The 20,334-nt window shown below is 44.7% G+C and overlaps 1 protein-coding gene across 1 annotated transcript; it reads left to right on the top strand.

Moving 5' to 3' along the window:
- Positions 1-13,823: 13,823 nt before the first annotated feature.
- On the top strand, positions 13,824-18,089 carry LOC100697934 (keratin, type I cytoskeletal 13). The gene is made up of 8 exons (XM_003442553.4): positions 13,824-14,299; positions 15,554-15,636; positions 16,321-16,477; positions 16,800-16,961; positions 17,041-17,166; positions 17,506-17,580; positions 17,665-17,813; positions 17,898-18,089. The coding sequence occupies exons 1-8, from the start codon at positions 13,886-13,888 to the stop codon at positions 18,019-18,021; spliced, it is 1,290 nt and encodes a 429-aa protein (XP_003442601.1). The 5' UTR covers positions 13,824-13,885; the 3' UTR covers positions 18,022-18,089.
- The last annotated feature ends 2,245 nt before the right edge of the window (positions 18,090-20,334 follow it).

The raw sequence follows: 20,334 nt of genomic DNA, 5'->3' as shown, positions 1-20,334 counted from the left end.
CAGAATCAACTTTTTGGAGATTCACATATGATGTTTTTTGTTTAATCCCAGATGTGAGAAATTTGCGACAGCAGGTAAAAAAAATATGATTTTAAATGTATAAATTTAAAAATGATCAATAAATGTATTGTAAATGTAATTACTGAGGTCTGAAAGCAGGACCTGCAACCTCTGTACCACCCGACCTCAGCCTCAGCCTGCATGTGGTAAAACACTGACCCCTAGTGGGGAGTCTGCTGTTATTACAGTTAGTCTTTCAATGATTTGGGGTTTTTTGGTTTGTTTGGGGTGTTTTTGTTTTGTTTTGTTTTTTTACAAAAAACAACAACAAACAAAACAAACAAAATGTCCCCAAAAATAAATAAATGACAACAAATAATTGAATTAAATGGAAGGAACACAAACTCTCATTAACTGAGTGAAAAGGCTTGATTTACATACTGACTTTTATATCCCAGCAACACGTTTATAATCAGATTTCACCAAAACAAAAATACAATAAATTATAGATATATAAATAATGATAATCTCTTCCGTTTCACATTTTTCTGATTTTCAAACATTTTTCTGCTGCATAAAAAACAGATTATTAGCATTAGTTTAGATGAAGTCCGTCAACAGAATTTATCACAAACAAAAATCCATCTTCATTCCCTTAATTTAAACATTACTCATCAGTATTTTAACTTTGTTTTCTTTTGTTATAATTTATTGATAATTTGTGTCAAATGATTTGACCAAGCTCCCACTAGAGGGCGCTGTCAGGTAACTTTAGCCTTCTGCAGAGCTTCTTAGCTTTAGTTTCACTTCAGATCAAATCAGTGTGTTTTAATTGCATCCATTTTACATGCATAAGGAGTAAAACTGTAACAGAGCAGAACAGGCATCACAGCAGAAAAAGACATGATGAAGAAGAAGAGAAAACACACAAATGTTGGGCCCTGATGAGCTCGTCACCCTCTGATGTGGTCACCAGCCTCAGGGACCAAACTGTGACTCACAGAGTGAACCAGGAGCTCCATTCAGCATGAAGACAGTAAAACATCCCAGCAGAAACAAACTGAACATGTTTCTACTCACAGCAGAGTCTCAGAGGTGAAGCTGTGAAGCTGGGCTGTTCAGTGAAACGCTGCCCTCTGCTGCTCACAGGAGGAAACACAGCCTCCAGCTTCAGCCTCTCAGAGCTGCAACAGCACTGACACAGGAATCTATCCAGAGGTGGGAAGTAACTAAGTACAAATACTTCAAGTATTTGTAGAATTTTCAGGTATCTGTACTTTAGCTGAGTAGTTTTTCTGTGACAACTTTTTAATTTTATTTCCTGCATTTTTTTTGTAATGCAATGTTTATTTGTTTTTAGAACAAATGGAAACTGTCTTATACAGCACACAGCAAACATACAACATGTTGAGTTTCCCCAGAACGTTACCCCAAACCCTTTTCTCCCCCTCCCCACGCCTACTCCCTACATTTTTAAACAAATATCTGTAATTTCTACTCCTCACACTTTTAAAACAGACTTGTTACTTTTGCTTTAACACATTTGAGTCGAGTTATTATTTCGTCACTGTGAGCCTTCAATCATCAAAGCGACTTCGGCATCTAGCTACTGGTACAGAAAGGAGTGAGCACAAAGGGAGTAACGTTTTCAAGTGTCAGGTCATTAGCAGTGCAGCATTTCTATGAGCTCAACAAACATCAGCAAACACACAAACTGTGTGTGTGCAGTTTGTCTCACAGTGTGCTACAGCTAAAGGTCCAGCTGCTTATTTGACAGTGAGAGGAAAGACAGAGAGCTAAGTTCACTCAGAGATGGAGAAAGATAAGAAAGAAGGACGGGAGAGGAAGCAGAGAGCTTAGAGTCAAAGGAAGGATGCTCATTTAAAGCTCACATGGAAGTCCTCATGTTGTTAAATCTGTACGTGTCACATGATGTTTGTTCATAAAGCTGCTGCTAAACAAACTGAGGCAGACTGACTGTGTTATTTAAAGGCTGCAGGTTAGTGCAGGATGAACAGGTGAGTTTGCTGCCCTGTGATGGTTTAAAGTAAAGATCAGTGAGTGACTGTCTAATATAAAGACAGCATACACAGTGTACTGTCAGTGTGGAGGATGAAATCAGCCAGGACAACTCATGAAACATCTGCTCACATCTGGTTGAATTCAGGTGCGAGCACACCTGCTGTGTGTACAGCCTGCACAGTAAGAAAACTTAGCTCCACTGGAGCTCTCAGTAGAAATGACTGTGAGTTATGATTATTTTCCCACACTGAGACATTACAGCTGATTTTAGGTTCCCCCACCTGCTGAATCCACTTTAACCTCTGACTGTTCACATTTTCCTGTTTAGAGTCAAAGTCACCCTCTACAGGCAACAGGAAAAGCTCATGTTCTATGTAACTGACTCAAGCTGAGCACATTTATTAGAATGAAAATTTAGACTGAAATAAAGTTTCTTTTTCCATCTACTGATATTATTTTGTTATTACATAAGGCACAGGGTTCAGTTAGCTTTGCACAAAAATAGAAACATCCTCCAAAGAGCTACTTTTATTTTCTTACTTTGAGTACATGTCAGAGCCACCATCCACCATCAGACCTCCACTCGGTGTGTGGAGATCCTGTTCATGGTTCAGGTCAAAGAGACGTTTGCAGAATAAATATTGATAAATATCAATATTATTATTGGTTATTAGCTCTATAGTTGATTCAGTTTTCCATATTTTTAAGGGAACAGGTGAACGTGAGCGCTGTGGTGTACATACAGGTGTCTCTGTTTGAGTAGCAGAGGGTGTCCCTCACGTCCACATCAGGCTCTGAGGCAGTTTCAGCGTCAGGTGTTTGTTAAAGTATTAATCACTGTGAGATTCACGGTTTGGTGAATTTATCACTCACTTTGATTCCCTGCATGGTTGTTGTATTATGACTCTCCCACAGCTCTGAAATTCATATCTAATGAGGTCGTCTGCAGTAATAACTGAGTCCACAGGTTCACCAACACTGCACAAACGGGGGGTGTAACTGTGTCGGGTGGATGGCTGTGACTGAACTCTGACTCAGTCCTCACCCTGCACGTTCACAGCCGAGTCCTCGATAATAAACCATGGCATACGGCCCACACCACCTGAGCACGCCCGAGCTCGGCTGATCTAAGCCGGGTCGGGCCCGGTTACTACTTGGATGGGAAAACCTGGATTTTACTGAAACCGAGTTTCAGGTTTTCAGTCTCATTTCTGTGCAGATGCAGAGACGTTTGATCCTGAAGTGATCTTCTCTCAGCAGTGCACACACTGAGCGATTTACAGGTCGTTTGTTTGAACGTGTGCTAAACTGCAGTTTTAATGTGACTGTATTGGCGTGTCGGTCTTTAATAAGCACTGAAACAGGAGCGATGCACACACGTGCACAGTAACGGTGCCTTCGTTAACGCATAGACAGCTCTGAGGGATTTTTAGTCACAGACGCAAACTCTGCTTCTTGTTCACTCGGTTTTACACTTTCTGCATCTTCACCGGTTCAGAAGCTTCTTTCTGAAACTCCAACAAAGATGTTTCTGTTTCAGTGCTCTGAAAGCTGCCGTGGTTGCTTCTGTATCAGTGGCTGAATGATTGTGCATGCTTTGTGTTGTTGAATCAGGTGAGTGAGCACACCTGTGTGACAGCCTGCACAGTCAAAGCAGGACTCATGTAAAGAGTTGCGACGTCTCCATTTGCTCCTTAAACTGAACTAATGGAAAAGACTGAAATCCTTCTAATAAACAGCAGCAGTTAAAGAGTAAGAGCAGTGTGCTCACACCTGGGGCTGAGGTCAGTAAATAACCCGTCTGTCTGCCTATTTTCAGCCTCGTTTCTGTCTCACTTGTGTTTGTATAATAGCTGGTTGTGCCATTTGATGCTGGAGTGAGTCCAACAGTCCTGAGGCTTAGAAACTGGCTGGAAGGCTTTGTGTCGGTTATTATCAGTGAGGTATTTGAGCCTTTTTGATACCAGTGAGACTCCATGAGTTCCAGGAAGAGTGAACTCAGAGGTCATAGTAAAAATATTCAGCAGAGTGATTTCAGCTGGTAAATACTCGTCTGTGTTTCATACTGCTGCTCTGCAGGGATAAACCACATCATGCCTGGCAGGAAATAAGGAACAGCAGGTTTTAGTGTCAGTCTGCTGAACCAGTGTCAGCTCCAGTAGCTGATATCAGTTTCTATCATGAACCCATGTTGTTGCTGCTCGATGGGAGCCATATTTGTAGTTCCCTGTTACAAATCCATCCAAAGTGCTTGTTTTTCTGTCTGCTGAACTTTGCTTCAGCTCTGCGTCCTCCATAGTTCTTACTCCAAACTTTCTCTGAAATAAGCTAAGCTGGAGCCACAACCACGACTTCACTGATGTCTGCAGCATGAACATGAACATGAGTGAATACGGAATAGAAACAAATTAATATTTTAAAGAATAAAGAAAAGTGGGCTGGACTGGAGCATCTTTCAAACACTTTCAGTCAACGATGAGTTCAATCTGAAGGCAGTTTGCTGCCTCAAAATATAAATCAAGTTGCCTTTTTAGGTGCTGCAGATGGAGATACTGCTCAACAAATCAGAGCATAATCTCGTCCCAGGATCGCTTACACCCCTACACGTCGTCTTCACCTCCTCATCACCACCGTTCGTTCATGCTGCAGACATCAGTCAGGCTGTGGAAGTTCATAAACTGTATCTGAGTTTAGAGTGGCATTTAGTCCCAGTTTAGTTCAATCAGCTCAGCAAACAAACAGTTTCTGTGAACTTTGGATCGTGGCGAGCAGACGTACAGAGGCGGGAGTTCGCCGGACATGTGGCACCTCCACCCAGACAGCTGGAGAAACAACGAGAGGAAGGAGAGGAAGATGATTGTTTTCAGACGTGTCTTGATGGATGCTCAATCATCCATCAAGGTACGAACTGCTCAGTAAATTAAATCTTAAATATGATGTTCTAACTCGAGTTGGATGTTTTAATATTTTAACAATATTTTTATTCAGATGTTCAGTTTATGGTGAATCATCAAGGGAGGCTGAGGAAGAGCAAATCGTCTTCACCTCCACGGGGCCTCACACGGGATACTTGGATGTTGGATATTTTTGAGTTTTTGTACTCGGTGACTGATGGTTCATGTGTTCACTGTGATTGAGTAAACTCTTTTTACTAAGTGTGTTTCAGCTGGGTGGCTGTGCTGCCCTTCCATCGAAGTATGTGCATTCACTATGTATTATTGTGGGGTCTACCTTACAAGATAAAGCACCTTGAGGCTTGTTGTGATTTGTCGCTGTATAAATTAAATTGTTTGGTTATCTTGGGTGGGGTACACTGAGGAGTTCGGTAGCTCGCTCTCGAGTTTGCGTTTAGTTTCCTTGAGCCCCGTGCGCCTCTGAACACTCGGCAGGTAAAGTGAGGTTACTGTTGTTGGTATTGTGTATCAGATTGGGAGTTGCTCAAAATAAACCAGTGGGACTGACCTCTGCAGGAAACTGGGAGCAGGTTGAGATCATTCATTAGTTATGGTCCTGAAGCAGGTGGGCCTTTGGTTGAGTTGGTGTAGAGTGCGTAGTTGTAGGCGTGCGTTGATGGTGTAGGACCACATGGTACACGACTGTCTGTGGGGTGGAGACAAAGATCACTGGGTTGAGATTGTTTGTTGCTACTTTTGATTTGCGTTATAATTGTCTAGTTGTTGTGCTTCTGTGTGCAGGTCACATGTGACTTTGGTGTGTTCGGTGTAGCACATTGGGATCCTCGTGTAGAGGCGTCATGTGACAGCATTTAGCTTTGCTGTGTGGTAAGACGTCTGCTGCTTATATGCTCGGATATTTGCTTTGCTCAAGGGCATTTCCAGAGTTGCTTTTTACTTTAACTGGTGATTTGGTCTGTTGGAGTAATGTTGTTCGAGACTGAAAGAAAGCGGTTTCCATATCGTTCAGGTCTGGAATATCAAGGACCCGAAGACTTCAGAGCGGCTAATTAATTTATTTAGGGCTCCTAGAGGAAGCCTGTTGAGGGGAAGTGGCACTGCAAGAGCCTGTTATTTATATTTTCAGCAGTTGTTGTTTTTATTGTTGAGAATTTTTATTGTGATTTGGTTTGCGTGCACTTTTTATTTAAGATTTTTCTAAAAAAAAATTGATAATATTCATTTTCCATTTAATTATAAACTTTGTCCTAATTATGTCCTGGGTTTTAACTAATTAAAATAAAAAGGAAACAAACACAAAAAACACTTAAGATCATGAATATTAATCAATATTTAGCAATTCAATGACGCATCCACCTTATTTATTGAAAAGTATCGGTATCGGACCTGTCCAATAAATAAATATGTGGACACTACCAAGCTAATGAGGAGCGGTGACGCGCATGGAGATGCTGGTTTTGCTCACTACAATTGTATAAATAGAGTTTGAATTCAGTACTGTGGATGTACAGTGAGTGACCTCTATATATCTTGAAAAGCATGTCTGAAATACTCGTATGAAAGCATATTTTGAGTGATTTTAACTGTGTAAATGCTGTGAGTAGTAGGTTTTGAGTGACTGGGTGTGATCTGCACAAAAATAATAAAGGAAAAAGAATGTATAACACTACAAAGGAAGTTTGAGTGTTTGAGAGAAAAGGCAGTGTGTGTGATGATTCCTGATGTCTGAAAGAGCTCAATTTAAAAGTGTGTGTGAAATAAAGGTGTATTGTTTTTAGATCAAGATTTAGCAGAATTAAAGAGGGTTTATAGACTATGAATACAAAGAGAAACAAAAGAGTTCGATTAGTCTGCAGAAACAGGAAATATGTATATAAATATATATGTGTGCCTGTGGTGTGTCAAGACAGCCCACAGAGAGAAACAGAACTCTATGAATAGACTCTATGAATAGAATGAATAGACAACACATACTCAAATTGTTATATGTGAAATCATTTTTGGAAAGGGTCAGTAGAAGAGATAATTTGAACTTAGAACTCAGTGATATGACGCATGAATTAAACCTTATGGCAATAAACACTTGCAATGAAGAAAGCAGCTTACACTCATTCATACATTCTCTTTAGCAACACATGTTGCACATACATTCCAAATAATGTGCACTCACCGCACATGACTGATGCTCTGAAAACACTGAGACCACTTCAGGACACACAACAACGAGACTATGCCACAAACACAGAAGACTGGCTTACATGGCTCTTAATCCCTGCTGATTAAAGGACTTGTTTTGTTGGTGTTATAATACTGTTATTGTGTCTTTTCACTTCATGTGTCATACCTTGTTTGAAGAACATGGTATCAAGAATGGTAACTGCTTCAATTCATGCTTACATCACCCTATCACAGAATGATGAAGATGATAATGAGATAGACACTTGGATATAACATACTCACAGAACCCACTATTTTATGATGTCTTGGCTAAAAATGTTTACAAGTGGCCGTAGACTGATGCACTGTTAGTGGTTGCTATGTACATATATAGGAGGAAAGATCAAACAACAGGAGGGAATGTTAAGGGATTTCTTAGGATTTTAGGATTTTTATTATGTTATGCTTAAAAGTACATTTCATTACCTAGATGTGTTTGCTCTTTCAGTATTCAGCTTAAATGGGGAAGTTACACTCTGTGCAGACTCAACAGGAAGCCTGCAGCACAGTTCTATTTTATCTCTTCCTGTACGTCTCTGAGAATGCTATGAATAAAAGGCTGACAACTATTGCAGGGTGCGAGTCTCCGTGAGTCTCGACCGTGTACACGTAAACCTGTCTGAGCCTTTTTATTCCAACCTGGGTTGCAATACAGGAAAACTCCTGACAGCGATACTGGCCCATATTTATTTGGTATCAGATCGATACCAAAATATGCATCATCGCACATCACTAGTATCCAGTTGTTAAACTGTTTGCTCACATGGAAACGAAACATTCTCAGTACCACAGCTGCTTGTTTCTGGAAACCTTCAGTGAAGCCACACTGTGGTTTAAGCTCTGGTAGAATAGAACAGAATAATCCTTTAATTGTCCCACAAGGGGAAATTTGGTTGTAACAGCAGCAGAATAAAAGCACATATACAAACAGAACAGAGACACAAACAATTTTTACAGAAAAAATATTTACATCATGGACAATAGTTACAAAAACAGAGTACTGTACAGTTATTAAAGTATAGGGTTTTTAAAAAAATATAAACTGAGAAAAATAATGTGCAAGTTAAAGTGCAGATGTAAACATCTATGTTTGTTGGGAGCAGTTCTGATTGTACAGTCTGACAGCTGCAGGGAGGAAGGACCTGCGGAAACGCTCCTTCATGCATCTAGGATGCAGCAGTCTGTCACTGAAGGAGCTCTGCAGTTCAGCAACATTTCCATGCATGGGGTGGGAGACTCTGTCCATCAGAGATGTTATTTTGGCCAGAGTCCTTCTGTCTCCCACCACCTGCACTGGGTCCAGGGTGCATCCCAGAACAGAGCTGGCCTTCCTGATGAGTTTATCCAACCTCTTCCTCTCAGCTGTCGATAAACTGCTGCTCCAACATACAACACTGTAAAAAATGACAGATGCCACCACAGAGTCATAGAAGGTCTTTAAAAGCGCTCCCTGTACTCCAAATGACCTCAGCCGCCTCAGCAGGTAGAGTCTGCTCTGACCCTTCCTGTAAAGAGCATCAGTGTTGTGGCTCCAGTCCAGTTTATTATTCAGGTGAACACCCAGGTACCTATAAGAGTCCACTATCTCAATGTCCACTCCCTGGATGTTCACCGGTGTCCGTGTGGTGGGTCTGCGTCTCCGGAAGTCCACCACCAACTCCTTGGTTTTCCCGGCGTTGATCAGCAGGTGGTTCTGCTGACACCAGTCAACAAAGTCCAGAGTCCACTGTCTGTACTCTGAGTCATCCTCACCTGTGATGAGGCCGACTATGGCAGAGTCGTCAGAGAACTTCTGTAGGTGGCAGCGTGGGGAGTTGATGGAGAAGTCTGCAGTGTAGAGGGTGAAGAGGAACGGTGCCAGCACAGTTCCCTGTGGGGCCCCCGTACTGCAGACCAGCGTATCAGAGACACAGCCCTGTGTCCTCACATACTGTGGACGTTCTGTGAGGTAGTCCAGTATCCACTGGGACATGTGGTGGTCCACTCCCAATAGCTCCAGCTTGTCTCTCAGAAGTCGTGACTGGATGGTGTTGAAAGCACTGGAGAAATCAAAGAACATGATCCTCACAGTGCTTCCAGGCTTCTCCAGGTGAGTCAGAGCTCGGTGCAGGAGGTAGATGATGGTGTCCTCCACCCCGATGCCAGGCTGGTAAGCAAACTGCAGCGGATCCAATGAAGACCCCACCAGGGGGCGCAGATGGTTTAGAACCAACCTCTCGAGGGTCTTCATCAGATGTGATGTCAGGGCTACCGGCCTGTAGCTGCTGAGGTCCTTGGGATGGCAGGTCTTTGGTACCGGTACCACACAGGAGGTCTTCCACAACTGTGGAACTTTCCCCAGTGACAGGCTGGGGATGGTATGTGCATTCCTTCTCAGGAAACACTGTCACCTGGTTACTGAAAGTGTAATGCCCTGCACACCTGTCTCTCCTGACAAATTGCTGTTTTTTTCAGGTAAGCTTAGCTGGAAATGAGTTCTTCAGTTAAATAAAAACACAGCAGCTGTTCAGGGGTCTGGACTGCAGGCAGGCCGGTTCAGCGGCTGTGCAGCTCAAACATGAAGCCTTTCCTGAGACACACACCTGCACGAGCAGATGTTGGAGTAGATGTTGCTCTAACACCTGCTTATGCCTTTCAGGACGTTTACACTCAACAGCGCTGTTTCTCCATCGTGGTGACGTGTGGCTTCATTTCTGCACGATGGAGCTGTAACCTGCAAGTGTGGACGGCACGCTGAGCTGCTCATAGATGCCGGTTTCTGGAAGCATTCCTGATTTATCACAGAGTGGTGTTTAAAGGTCACGGTTATCAGCCTCATCCCTGCGCACAGAGGTTCCTCCAGGGTCTCTGAGCATGCTGATGATGTCGTGTTGTGTAGATGATGAGATGTTCACAGTGAGGAACATGAGTCAATAATTAATTCCTCCAAACCATCAACGTGTCTTTTAGACCCCATTCCTACAAAACTGCTCAAAGAAGTCCTGCCATTAATTAATGCTTCAATCTTAAATATGATCAACCTATCTCTAATAATCGGCTATGTACCACAGGCCTTCAAGCTGGCTGTAGTTAAACCTTTACTCAAAAAGCATCTCTAGACCCAGCTGTCTTAGCTAATTATAGGCCAATCTCCAACCTTCCTTTCATATCAAAAATCCTTGAAAGAGTAGTTGTCAAACAGCTAACAGATCATCTGCAGAGGAATGGCTTATTTGAAGAGTTTCAGTCAGGTTTCAGAGCTCATCACAGCACAGAAACAGCTTTAGTGAAGGTTACAAATGATCTTCTTATGGCCTCTGACAGTGGACTCATCTCTGTGCTTGTCCTGCTAGACCTCAGTGCTGCGTTCGATACTGTTGACCATAATATCCTATTAGAGCGATTAGAACATGCTTTAGCACCGCTGACTTTTCCAGACTTTTTGCTTCCATCTAAACCTTTTAGAGACATGTTTATGTAATCAAATTGAAAAATTCTTAAAATGTTTCTTAGTTTAAACATTTGACATGTTTTCTGTTCTTTTGTTAATAAAACACGAGTTTAGGAGATTTGAAAATCACTCTCTTCTGTTTTTATTGTGTCATGTGTTTTTTAAGAAACATAAATTAAGAACATTTTGATGATTGTTGCCAACTTAACTTTCCTTCCATGTCAGAAATGTATCATTAGCAATAAGACTGTTAACAGTCGCGCACACGTCGAGTTTTGGAACCTCAGCTTTGTTCCAGAGCGATCAGCAGAGACCGGCTCGGCTTCTCCTGCGGGGCGCGTCAGAGACGTCTCGGTGAGTGATGGCTGTCATCGTGTCATACAGTGAAAGTCAAGCATCACGCTGGGAGAAAGACAGGAAGGGTCAGAGGTCAGCTTAGGGTGTAGAAGCAGGTTAGGCGACATTCACTGATGGCAGCGAACCGAGAGGGCAGTTTCACTGTGATTTTAATGCCCTCCTCTCGCTGTGTGAAACAGGCAGGTTTACAGTCCTGAGGAGGGCGTGATCGGCTCCAAGCCCCGGCGATGAAAGATGGGACGCTACGAGCTGGGCGTGGGGTTTCACAAAGGAATGGGGAGGGGTGGTCATAAACACAGTGACAGTCAGAGTAATGAACAGGTGCAAAGGGCGGGGGATTAAAGTATTCCAGCTCAGGAGGTTTCCAAAGAAAAGTGATGACATTCAGCTGGCAAACACAGGCGATTGTGTGAGAGCAGAGAAAGTCTCCTCTGAGGAACGGAGTTACTTTACCAAATGGATCATCACGGCCTTGCCACATTGGTCCATTTGATCGACCTTTGTTGTTATTATTTATTTTATTTTATTTTCAGTTGTTACAGACGGGACAGATATGGCTGGGGGAGAGGAGAGGGAGAGAGAAAGAGGAAGGAAAAGAAAAACAGAAGGGAAGAGGGACAGTGAGAGAGGACACTTAGAAAGAAAAAAACATCTCCCAGATCACCTGTTGAGAGAAAAAAAAGGAAAAAAAAAAGAAAAAACATGCAAAAAAAAGAGAGCAACATAATAAGCACAACACCATCACAGTACTCTAGCTAAGTGTAAATAACAGTAAATACAAAATATTGAATGCTGTTGTGCAGCACGCATGACCGACTGCTTTGAGGTAGCAGCCAAGAAAGGTGTGGTTTGTGGCTGTGAACAGTGAACACCTGTCTGTATACCTGTGTCCACACAGGTGTTGAGGGGTCACCCAGCACCGACGGAGCAGAAGCTAGAGTCAACTAAGCCGCAGGCCCAGAGGCCTGAGGGCCCCCCCCACCCCCTGGAAGAGGCCCACCATGGAGCCACCATGAGCCGGTACATACCTGAGCGCCCAGCCCCGGACACCAAGAACCACCAACGCACCGACGCCTGAGGGCATCAGCCACCAGCAGGGAGTGTGGTGGGGGGAGATAGGCCTCCATACTTTGGAGGGCCTGAGATGTTCCCAGAGAGGTGGAGTCTGAGACCCCACCTGACATATAGACAAACAGGCGCACACAGACACAAACGCGCATTCCCACCCTCATGCACACATATGCAAATACTCAGCACTCACCCAACATGGAGACAAAGACAAATGGACCCTGTACACACAATCATACCCCCCAAACATACTCTATACCCCAGGTCCAGGTACCCTCGCCCCCAGAGGGGGAAACTGCCTCTAGACCCAGGAGATGTTGCCCTTTCCCCCAGGGTGGAGACAAGCAGACCACCCCAGGCTCTACAGCAGCAGGGAGGCTCCTCAGTTGGGACGGCCAAGTCCTCCCCATAGAGTCTTCTTATGTAACGGCCTGAAAACAGAGGGTTACATGAACGATACTCACAGAGCAGCTTTATGTTGAAGCAGCATAAATTAAAACATGTTCTTTTGGCTTTAATTAGAAATTATTGGTGTGTTTCTGAGTGAACGGCGTTCCTGAACGCCCACGTGCGTTTTGCCCTCCTTCTACTCCGACGGCAGCGACCCTCGACCTGCTCGGACTCCACGGGTGTGTTCGTACCTGATAACCTCGGATCATTTCTCCCAGAGCTCATCGACATGCCAGCCGTGTTTGGATTTCTCAATCCTCAACTGCCTCATAAAACACTCTGTGATCAGCTATTCCCCAGAAGTTCTGTGAATGAATCAGCCACTCTGCTCACTGCAAAACGTACCTGTGTTAATATCCCCGAGTTCTCAGTACAGCTCTGTGTGAGTACTCTGATTACTGCCGCTGAGTAAAGATAAACATAAAAATATGTTAACACATACAGAGGTGATGTCAGAGTCTGCAGGAGCGACTTGGAGAAGGTCCCAGGTGGATTTGGACTAACCTTTCCTAAATCCCTGCAGAGATTTGATGTGACTGAATAAACGATCTTAGGGTGTGTTCAGATTAAGAGCTTTAACCTTTAAAGGTTAAACTCGTGTTTGTTCTGACACCTTCAGAGTCTCACATGATGAAAATGGTACAATCTGTCCTGCAGGTAGGTCCTGAAGTATCCTGGAGAGGATACAGAGCTGGTTTAGTGTTTTCATTCCTGAACATGAGGTTGGGCTCACAGGCGGACCAGCTTTCAGGTCCAGAAACGCTCTCCGACCTCCAGTTCGAGGATCTGGCTCTGCCTCTGTGATCTCAGCCCACCGAGCCATGTCCTGCACTTTAGAGCAGACTGTCACATTTTTACAGCTTTCATTAAAAACATCTGAGCTCTGAACGTTTCACTGGTTATTTGATGAATATTTGATGATTTGCACTGATTGTAACTTTGTAGATTCATGTTTTTGTGCTGTGTTTGTGTTAAACTGCTTCACTGTCATCGCTCCTCTGCAGGGTGCCTCCTTATTCTAGCTTTGGCCCGTGCATGCAGCAGAGAGCCTGATCACAGCCTGCTGTTGCTGTCGGGCTGTTCCTCGAGGTGTTACCACCCCCTCCCCACCCGTCATTCCTCAGGAGTTGCTGATGTTTACTGAGGCTTTTGCTGAAGCGTCGTCTGCTCATTAATCTCCCTCCTTTCAGGATGCAAAGGTCGTGCTGAGCCTGCAGGTGAAGCAGGGTTGATAAAAGCATTAGTGTGTTACAGGTTACATTTTTCCCTGACCCCCCCTCCCTCCCCCCGCCTTGCCTCGCCCAGCCTCACCTTCTGTTTGAGTGACAGCTCTTAGGCTGCAGGAGTTATAAAAAGGAGGTGAGCTCTGCAGCTCCTCACTCTGCTCTCTGTCGCCTTCAGCTACAGCAGGAACGCAGCATCGACCATGGCCTCCTTCACCCGCTCATACTCCCGCTCCGTCAGGTCCTCCGTGGGCAGCAGCGGCTCCATGAGGACCAGCAGTGTGTACGGTGGAGCTGGAGGCTCCGAAGTCCGCATCTCCTCCTCCTCTGTGGGTGGAGGGCTCAATAGCAGCCTCGGCGGAGGCCTCGGCGGAGGCTACTCGTCCACCATCAGCTACAAAGTTTCTGGCATGGACGACAGCCTGATCGGCAACGAGAAGTTCACCATGCAGAACCTGAACGACCGCCTGGCCTCCTACCTGGAGAAGGTGCGCAAGCTGGAGAAGGCCAACGCCGAGCTGGAGCTGAAGATCAGGCAGTTCGTGGAGAACAAGGTCGGCCCCTCCACCCGGGACTACACCGCCTTCTTCGTCACCATCAGCGACATCACTGCAAAGGTAAAGCCTCTTCATCCTCCCTCTGACAGCTGATCCCACAGGTGTTCCTCACCTGGCTGCGCTCCATGTTTAACCCTCTGTTTATTTCATGTTTACGTTATTTTGAATGATGATGTCACTGCGAGCTTCATCCTCTTCCTTTGAACGTCGTTCATCATGATCTTCAGGATCTGTTCCTCTGCAGAATTTTAGTTTTCTACACTCTCTACAAGCTGTGACACAGAGCGCCCTCTACAGGCCATATTCCACACCACAGGCCAGGTTTTACTTCTCACTCATCTTCAGTTTGTTTCTCACAGAAACATTTTGTTAATGTTTTTCATCAGCACTCACTGACCTCGGTGAGAGCAATAAAGTTGTTTTGAATGAAGCCTTCTTTCCAGCTTAGATCTTTAACTTTCTGCTAACCTGCCCTTTAATGAAGTCATCAGCCCCCACGGTCACATCTTTTTAAATCTGAGGATTATGCTTGCAGGAAGCTGCTTTTAGTTCATGACTACAAAAGGCTTCATTCAGCAGCGCTGCACCTCACCCCGCATCTGAACAAAACCCAGAGAGGGCCGCAGACAAAGGCAGCAAATCTCCCGTTTAACCGGAGAGGTGCCTTCAGAAACCAGAGACTAAAGGATGCCTGATCTAAAATTAGAAAAGAGAACATAAACCTTGAGTTCAAACCTGAGATTAACACGGTGTAGCTCAGTTAATACAAGCTAAAAGTAAAACAATGCATTTATACAACTGTCAAATCTAATCACGCAGGAAGTCTCCAACTGGGTGAAGCAGCACACAGTCTGAGGAGGTTTTACTTTTCTGATCTGAACCTCAGTCATCTCTGACAATCTGGGTTTTCCCTACAAAGATGAATAAAGTCTGTTTTAATTAGAATGAACTTTGGTTAATTAAAAGTTCTGAAATACCTGGAAAATGAAAAGTAAATAAAAATGGAAAATGGGAAAGTATCACAGCTCTGTCTGATTGGTAGAACTGGCAGAGGGGCGGGGAAGTAATCAGTAATCCTGTGGCCCTGCGCCCTGCTGACTTTCAATGATAGCCGAGAGTTATCTTATTTTGGAATCATGACCTTATATTTCCTGTACTCTTCAAAGTAAAAGACCTGCACTGCATCTTTAATTACAAAATAAAAGTGCCTTAATGTGCTCTATTTGACTGAATGTGGAATTATTTTGCTCTTTATAAATAGCTGTGGATCAATAAAGTTTGATCTTCATCCATTACGATGTTTTTTGTATCCAGATTCAGGAAGCCACCAAGAAAAACGGAGCCATTCACCTGAGCATCGACAACGCCCGGCTGGCTGCTGACGACTTCAGGACAAAGTGAGTCTGCAGGAACTGGCAGAATGGGTTGCAGTTCCTCTGACGCCCAGCAGAGGCTGCTGCAGCCATCAGTCCACATGTCTGATACAAGTCTGAGATCAAAGCTAACCAGGCTACCTAATGTTAGCACATAACTTAGCATTCCAACAAATCCAACATGGCGGCAACAGCAGTCGTCGGTTAAAAAGGACTTCTTCCTCCCCACTGTCGCCACGTGGTGCTAATATGAGATGTTTTGGGTTCTCGAGACAAAATGAGGCTTCAGGTGGAGACATCGATGGAGCATCGGCGAGGTTCTGATAGAGTTGCCAACTGGGAAATTCCATATAATGAGCAAATCTGGTTCATCCCTTATTCTACCTGCAATGTCACACACAGTGCATATTTACACTGTGCCCAGTTGGTTGTGTTCCTTATTTGATGGTTAAAAAATTGGCAACCCTAGCTTCAGATGACGAGTCTCCATCAGCAGCAGCAGATCAGAGCGGCGTGTCATGGTGAACATTTGAAACAAAGCATGCACAGGAGCAGGATCTCCTCTGACATGAGTGTCATTGTTAATACTCCTGTTACTGTGGGGGAAAAGGTCCAATGATATTAGGAAGTTTGAACAGCAGGTGGCGCCACAGCAGCTCAGATTTAATCCCCACTGAGCCTCACCTGTGATCCCTCCTCCTCCTGCAGGTACGAGAACGAGCTGGCCATGCGTCAGTCGGTGGAGGCTGACATCAGCGGGCTCAAGAAAGTCCTGGATGACCTGACGCTGGCTAAAAGCGACCTGGAGATGCAGATCGAGGGCCTGAAGGAGGAGCTGATCTTCCTGAAGAAGAACCATGAGGAGGTGAGTGCTTCTGAAAAGGATTTAGATTCAGATCTCTGAGGTTTGAGTCACAGGGGCATCACCAAACACGTAGAGGAACAGAAAGCAGATGAAGTCAAATCATGGTTTTTGTCAGTGGAGTGTGGGGTCAGATGTTTAAACACAGACTTTGTTCGTTTACTGTAAGAAAACTTGTTTTTAGCTGAACTTGAGTGTCTGAATCTGGTGATGCTGGTTTGTAACTTTCAAACGCTGAATATTTGAGAGAAAATGGTTAAAAATGGTAAACCGTTAATCAGTGACTCCACTGAATGTGTGTGTCTATGTGTGTGTGTGTGTGTAGGAGCTGCTCGCCATGCGGAATCAGATGAGTGGTCAGGTGCACGTGGAGGTGGATGCCGGTCCACAGCAGGACCTCACAAAGGTCATGGCTGAGATCAGAGAGCACTACGAGGCCGTCACCGCCAAAAACCAGAGAGAGCTCGAGTCCTGGTTCCAGACCAAGGTACCTACCGCCATGACATCACTTCCTGTGACCGCAGATGTCTCCTGTGTATTAACCTGTGTGTGTGTTTCCTGCACAGACTGAGACTCTGAACAAAGAGGTCATCACTCAAACCACCTCGCTGCAGACGTCCAGGTCAGAGGTCACAGAGGTGAAGCGCACGCTGCAGTCTCTGGAGATCGAGCTGCAGTCCATGTTGGGAATGGTGAGTGTCACATGACCTCCATTCTGCAGCTGGAGGATGAAGTCGAAGCAGCCCAAATGATGAAGCTTCAGTATATTCACTGTAAAAGAGAGAGGGGCGAGCTGTGAACTGAGGCGGGTGAAAAACGTCAGATGAACTTCAGGGTGTTTATAATTTTCTGTCTGAACACTGACGGGTCACGAGGTTTGACTTAGACTGAAACCGAAAGCAGAGAGGAAGATCAGTAAAAACCAAAGTTTTAGGATAGGAACAGCTGAGATGAGTCAAATCAGAGTAAGGGTCTGACTGCAGGTGTAGGTTTTGATCAGCTGACCTCACAAACGCTGCGTTCCTCTGCAGAAAGCGTCGCTGGAGGCCTCTCTGGCTGAGACGCAGAACCGCTACTCCATGCAGCTCTCCGGGTACCAGATGCAGGTGAGCCGCCGTTCATCCTGAGCTCGCGGGTCGTACCTGAGCGTGCTGCTCTTCGGTCTCACCTGTGACTCTGTTGTCCTGCAGGTGACGTCACTGGAAGAGCAGCTGTCGCAGCTGAGGGCAGACCTGGAGCGGCAGTCCCAGGAGTACCAGATGCTGCTGGACATCAAGACTCGGCTGGAGATGGAGATCGCCGAGTACAGGAGGCTGCTGGACGGAGAAGCCACCAGCAGGTGAGACTCGCGCTTCGATGAGTGGAGCTGAAGCTAATGGGCGATGCAGATGCTAACCTGTGCTCTGTTCTGATTGGTCCACAGTGTCACCACCAAGTCCTCCTCAAGCACCACGACCAAGCGGGTGGTGACGGTGGTCCAGGAGGTGGTTGACGGGAAGGTGGTGTCCTCCTCTTCCTCCACGACCTCCTCTGTCCTGACCAGCTGAGCCACTGCAGATCAGCATCAGCGTATCTTCTCAGAGTGCTGACAATAAACCGAGAGTCCACATAAAAACTCAGAGTGTGTCTTTATTTCAGCGCCAGCACAGCTGACCTCCACGCCTTTAAGCTCAGAGAAGAAGAGCACTCAGTTTTCCTCCAATCAGGGAGTCAGAAGCATCAGAGTAACCTGCAGCGTACCTGCAGTGCATTCTGGGTAAAGTGTGGGACAACTGATTATGTTTTTCCTTCTGGGTCAAATACATTTTTTAATAAGGTCATTTTTTATATGTAAAACATTCGGGGTACAAAATGGCAGAAAAACCTGAACTCAGAGTCAGGTGAGCCCAGCAGGTGTCAGTCTGAAGGACGGTGCTGCCCCCTGCTGGGCCTGCACAGTCATATTGGCGTCATTGTTCTCGCCCTTCATTCGAACTTTATTCAAACCCCTCAGAGGGTTTTGGCAGCAGCTGCAGCGACTCTGCAGGCTGCTTCATGCCCTGCACCGCTGCAGCCTTAGTTTCCTCCCATCATGCCTCAGGGCGTCATTGCTCAGGTTGAGTTTAGTGGCTCTTATATAAATCAGAGCGTCAGGCAGCAAAAATATGATTGTATAAAAAAATGCACAAATCAAAAATCATTAGTTTGACATGTTTTTTATGCTTTTTTAAGAAGTTTCTATATTTGTTAGTGAGGTCTCAGCACAGCTGTACCTGTCACCATCACGAGGATTACTGAAGCCAACGCTGGCTCGATGTCCACACTTTGTAAAGCAAAGCACTTTATGGCTGTAGCTCAGGCGGTAGAGCAGGTCATCTACTGATTGGAAGGTTGGTGGTTCGATTCCTGGCTTCCACTAGTCTGCAAGCCAAATATCCTTAGGCAAGATGCTAACCCCAAATTGCTCTCCATACTCCGATGCATCCATCGGAGGATGAATGTGTGTGAATGTTAGTTAGAAAGCACTTAGAAAATGTGCTGGTGCAAATGGGAGTGAATGGGTGAATGCACAAGTTGTGCAAAGCGCTTTGAGTGCTCAGAAGAGTAGAAAAGCACTACATAAGAACCAGTCCATTTACCATAGGAAGTCATCATTTTTAAACATTTAATCAGACTCTGTCAGTGCGCCCCAGGGTGGCTGTAGCTACAACGTAGCTTGCCATCACCAGTGTGTGAATGGGTGGATGACTGGATGTGTAAAGCGCTTTGGGGTCCTTAGGGACTAGTAAAGCACTATATAAATACAGGCCATTTACCATTTTACCATTTACTTGTTTTAAAACCCATGAGAGTGGAAGGATGAGCAGGTTTGGACTGTGTCATCATGTTTTTGTGTTTCAACACAAGTTTTTCATAAAATAAGTAAAAGTAGAAACACAAAATCGCAAAGTCCTGAACACAGTCCTCATGACTGCAGCAGTCAGTGTCGATGGATCACACACACTCACACTCATTTACGGTACTTATGAGGACCCTCCCGGTCCTGATAACCAGGACTTAAAACCCCAAACCAACTTGAACCTAAAACTAGTTCTAAACATAAGCCTGAATCCAAATATTAGCCCTCACACAGCTCTGCGAGGGAAAAACGACGAGTCTTTAGTTTGGAAAAGTTCATTTCCCGGTTCTTCCCGTCCACAGTCCCGTTGTGTGTGTCACTATTTAAAAGACGCTACACAAACAAAGGTGTTCTCACCCAATTTCCATGAAACTGGGTCAGGACACGTTTATCAAAACGTGTCCTGACAATAACAGCGTGAGGAATCAGAAACCACCTCCGTATCCAGGAAGTCTTTCTAATTATCCTGAAAATATGATAGAAATAGAAATTTAATTTTCAAAGACGACCTCTACATTTAACAAATGTTGTAACTTTATGCGATCATCAGTGTCACAAAGTGTCCAACACATCGTGACTTTCTTAAAATCTTTCCCAACCGTGTTCCTGCTTTGGCACGCTGGTTTCTCTCACATACATAAAAACTCGACTTTAACATAAATACGGTGACTTGAACACTGGTTTCAGTAACCCTCTGGCTCTGTGTGTGATTCTACTGCTTTTGCCGTTCTCACTGCATTTTAAAATGTTCCTTCCTCAAAGTCTTGGCTGCAAACTCGGTTCCCATAAAGGAGGATGTGAAAGAGCACGACACAGAATGACGCTGAGGTTTAATGGGCAGGTTCAAACATCTATCCAAATCAACACACGTCAATAAAACTGCTCTAAAAATAGCGATAAAGTGAGCTGCTGTTTGGCACTGAACACGTTTACATCTCTAATCTGATGGTTGTGAACTCATAATTATAGTTTATGGGAGTCG

Source organism: Oreochromis niloticus, linkage group LG4, assembly GCF_001858045.2.
Source record: "Oreochromis niloticus isolate F11D_XX linkage group LG4, O_niloticus_UMD_NMBU, whole genome shotgun sequence".
NCBI lineage: Eukaryota > Metazoa > Chordata > Actinopteri > Cichliformes > Cichlidae > Oreochromis > Oreochromis niloticus.
Note: the sequence above shows the minus strand (reverse complement) of the source record. Positions and strands in the feature narration are given on the sequence as shown.

What these genes read in the sequence shown, in the direction of transcription:
- LOC100697934 (XM_003442553.4), top strand. Translation starts at nt 13,886, where the DNA reads ATGGCCTCCTTCACCCGCTCATACTCCCGCTCCGTCAGGTCCTCCGTG. An exon ending in TGCAGTCCATGTTGGGAATG is followed by an intron (nt 17,167 to 17,505) that starts GTGAGTGTCACA and finishes GTTCCTCTGCAG; the next exon opens with AAAGCGTCGCTGGAGGCCTC. An exon ending in TCTCCGGGTACCAGATGCAG is followed by an intron (nt 17,581 to 17,664) that starts GTGAGCCGCCGT and finishes GTTGTCCTGCAG; the next exon opens with GTGACGTCACTGGAAGAGCA.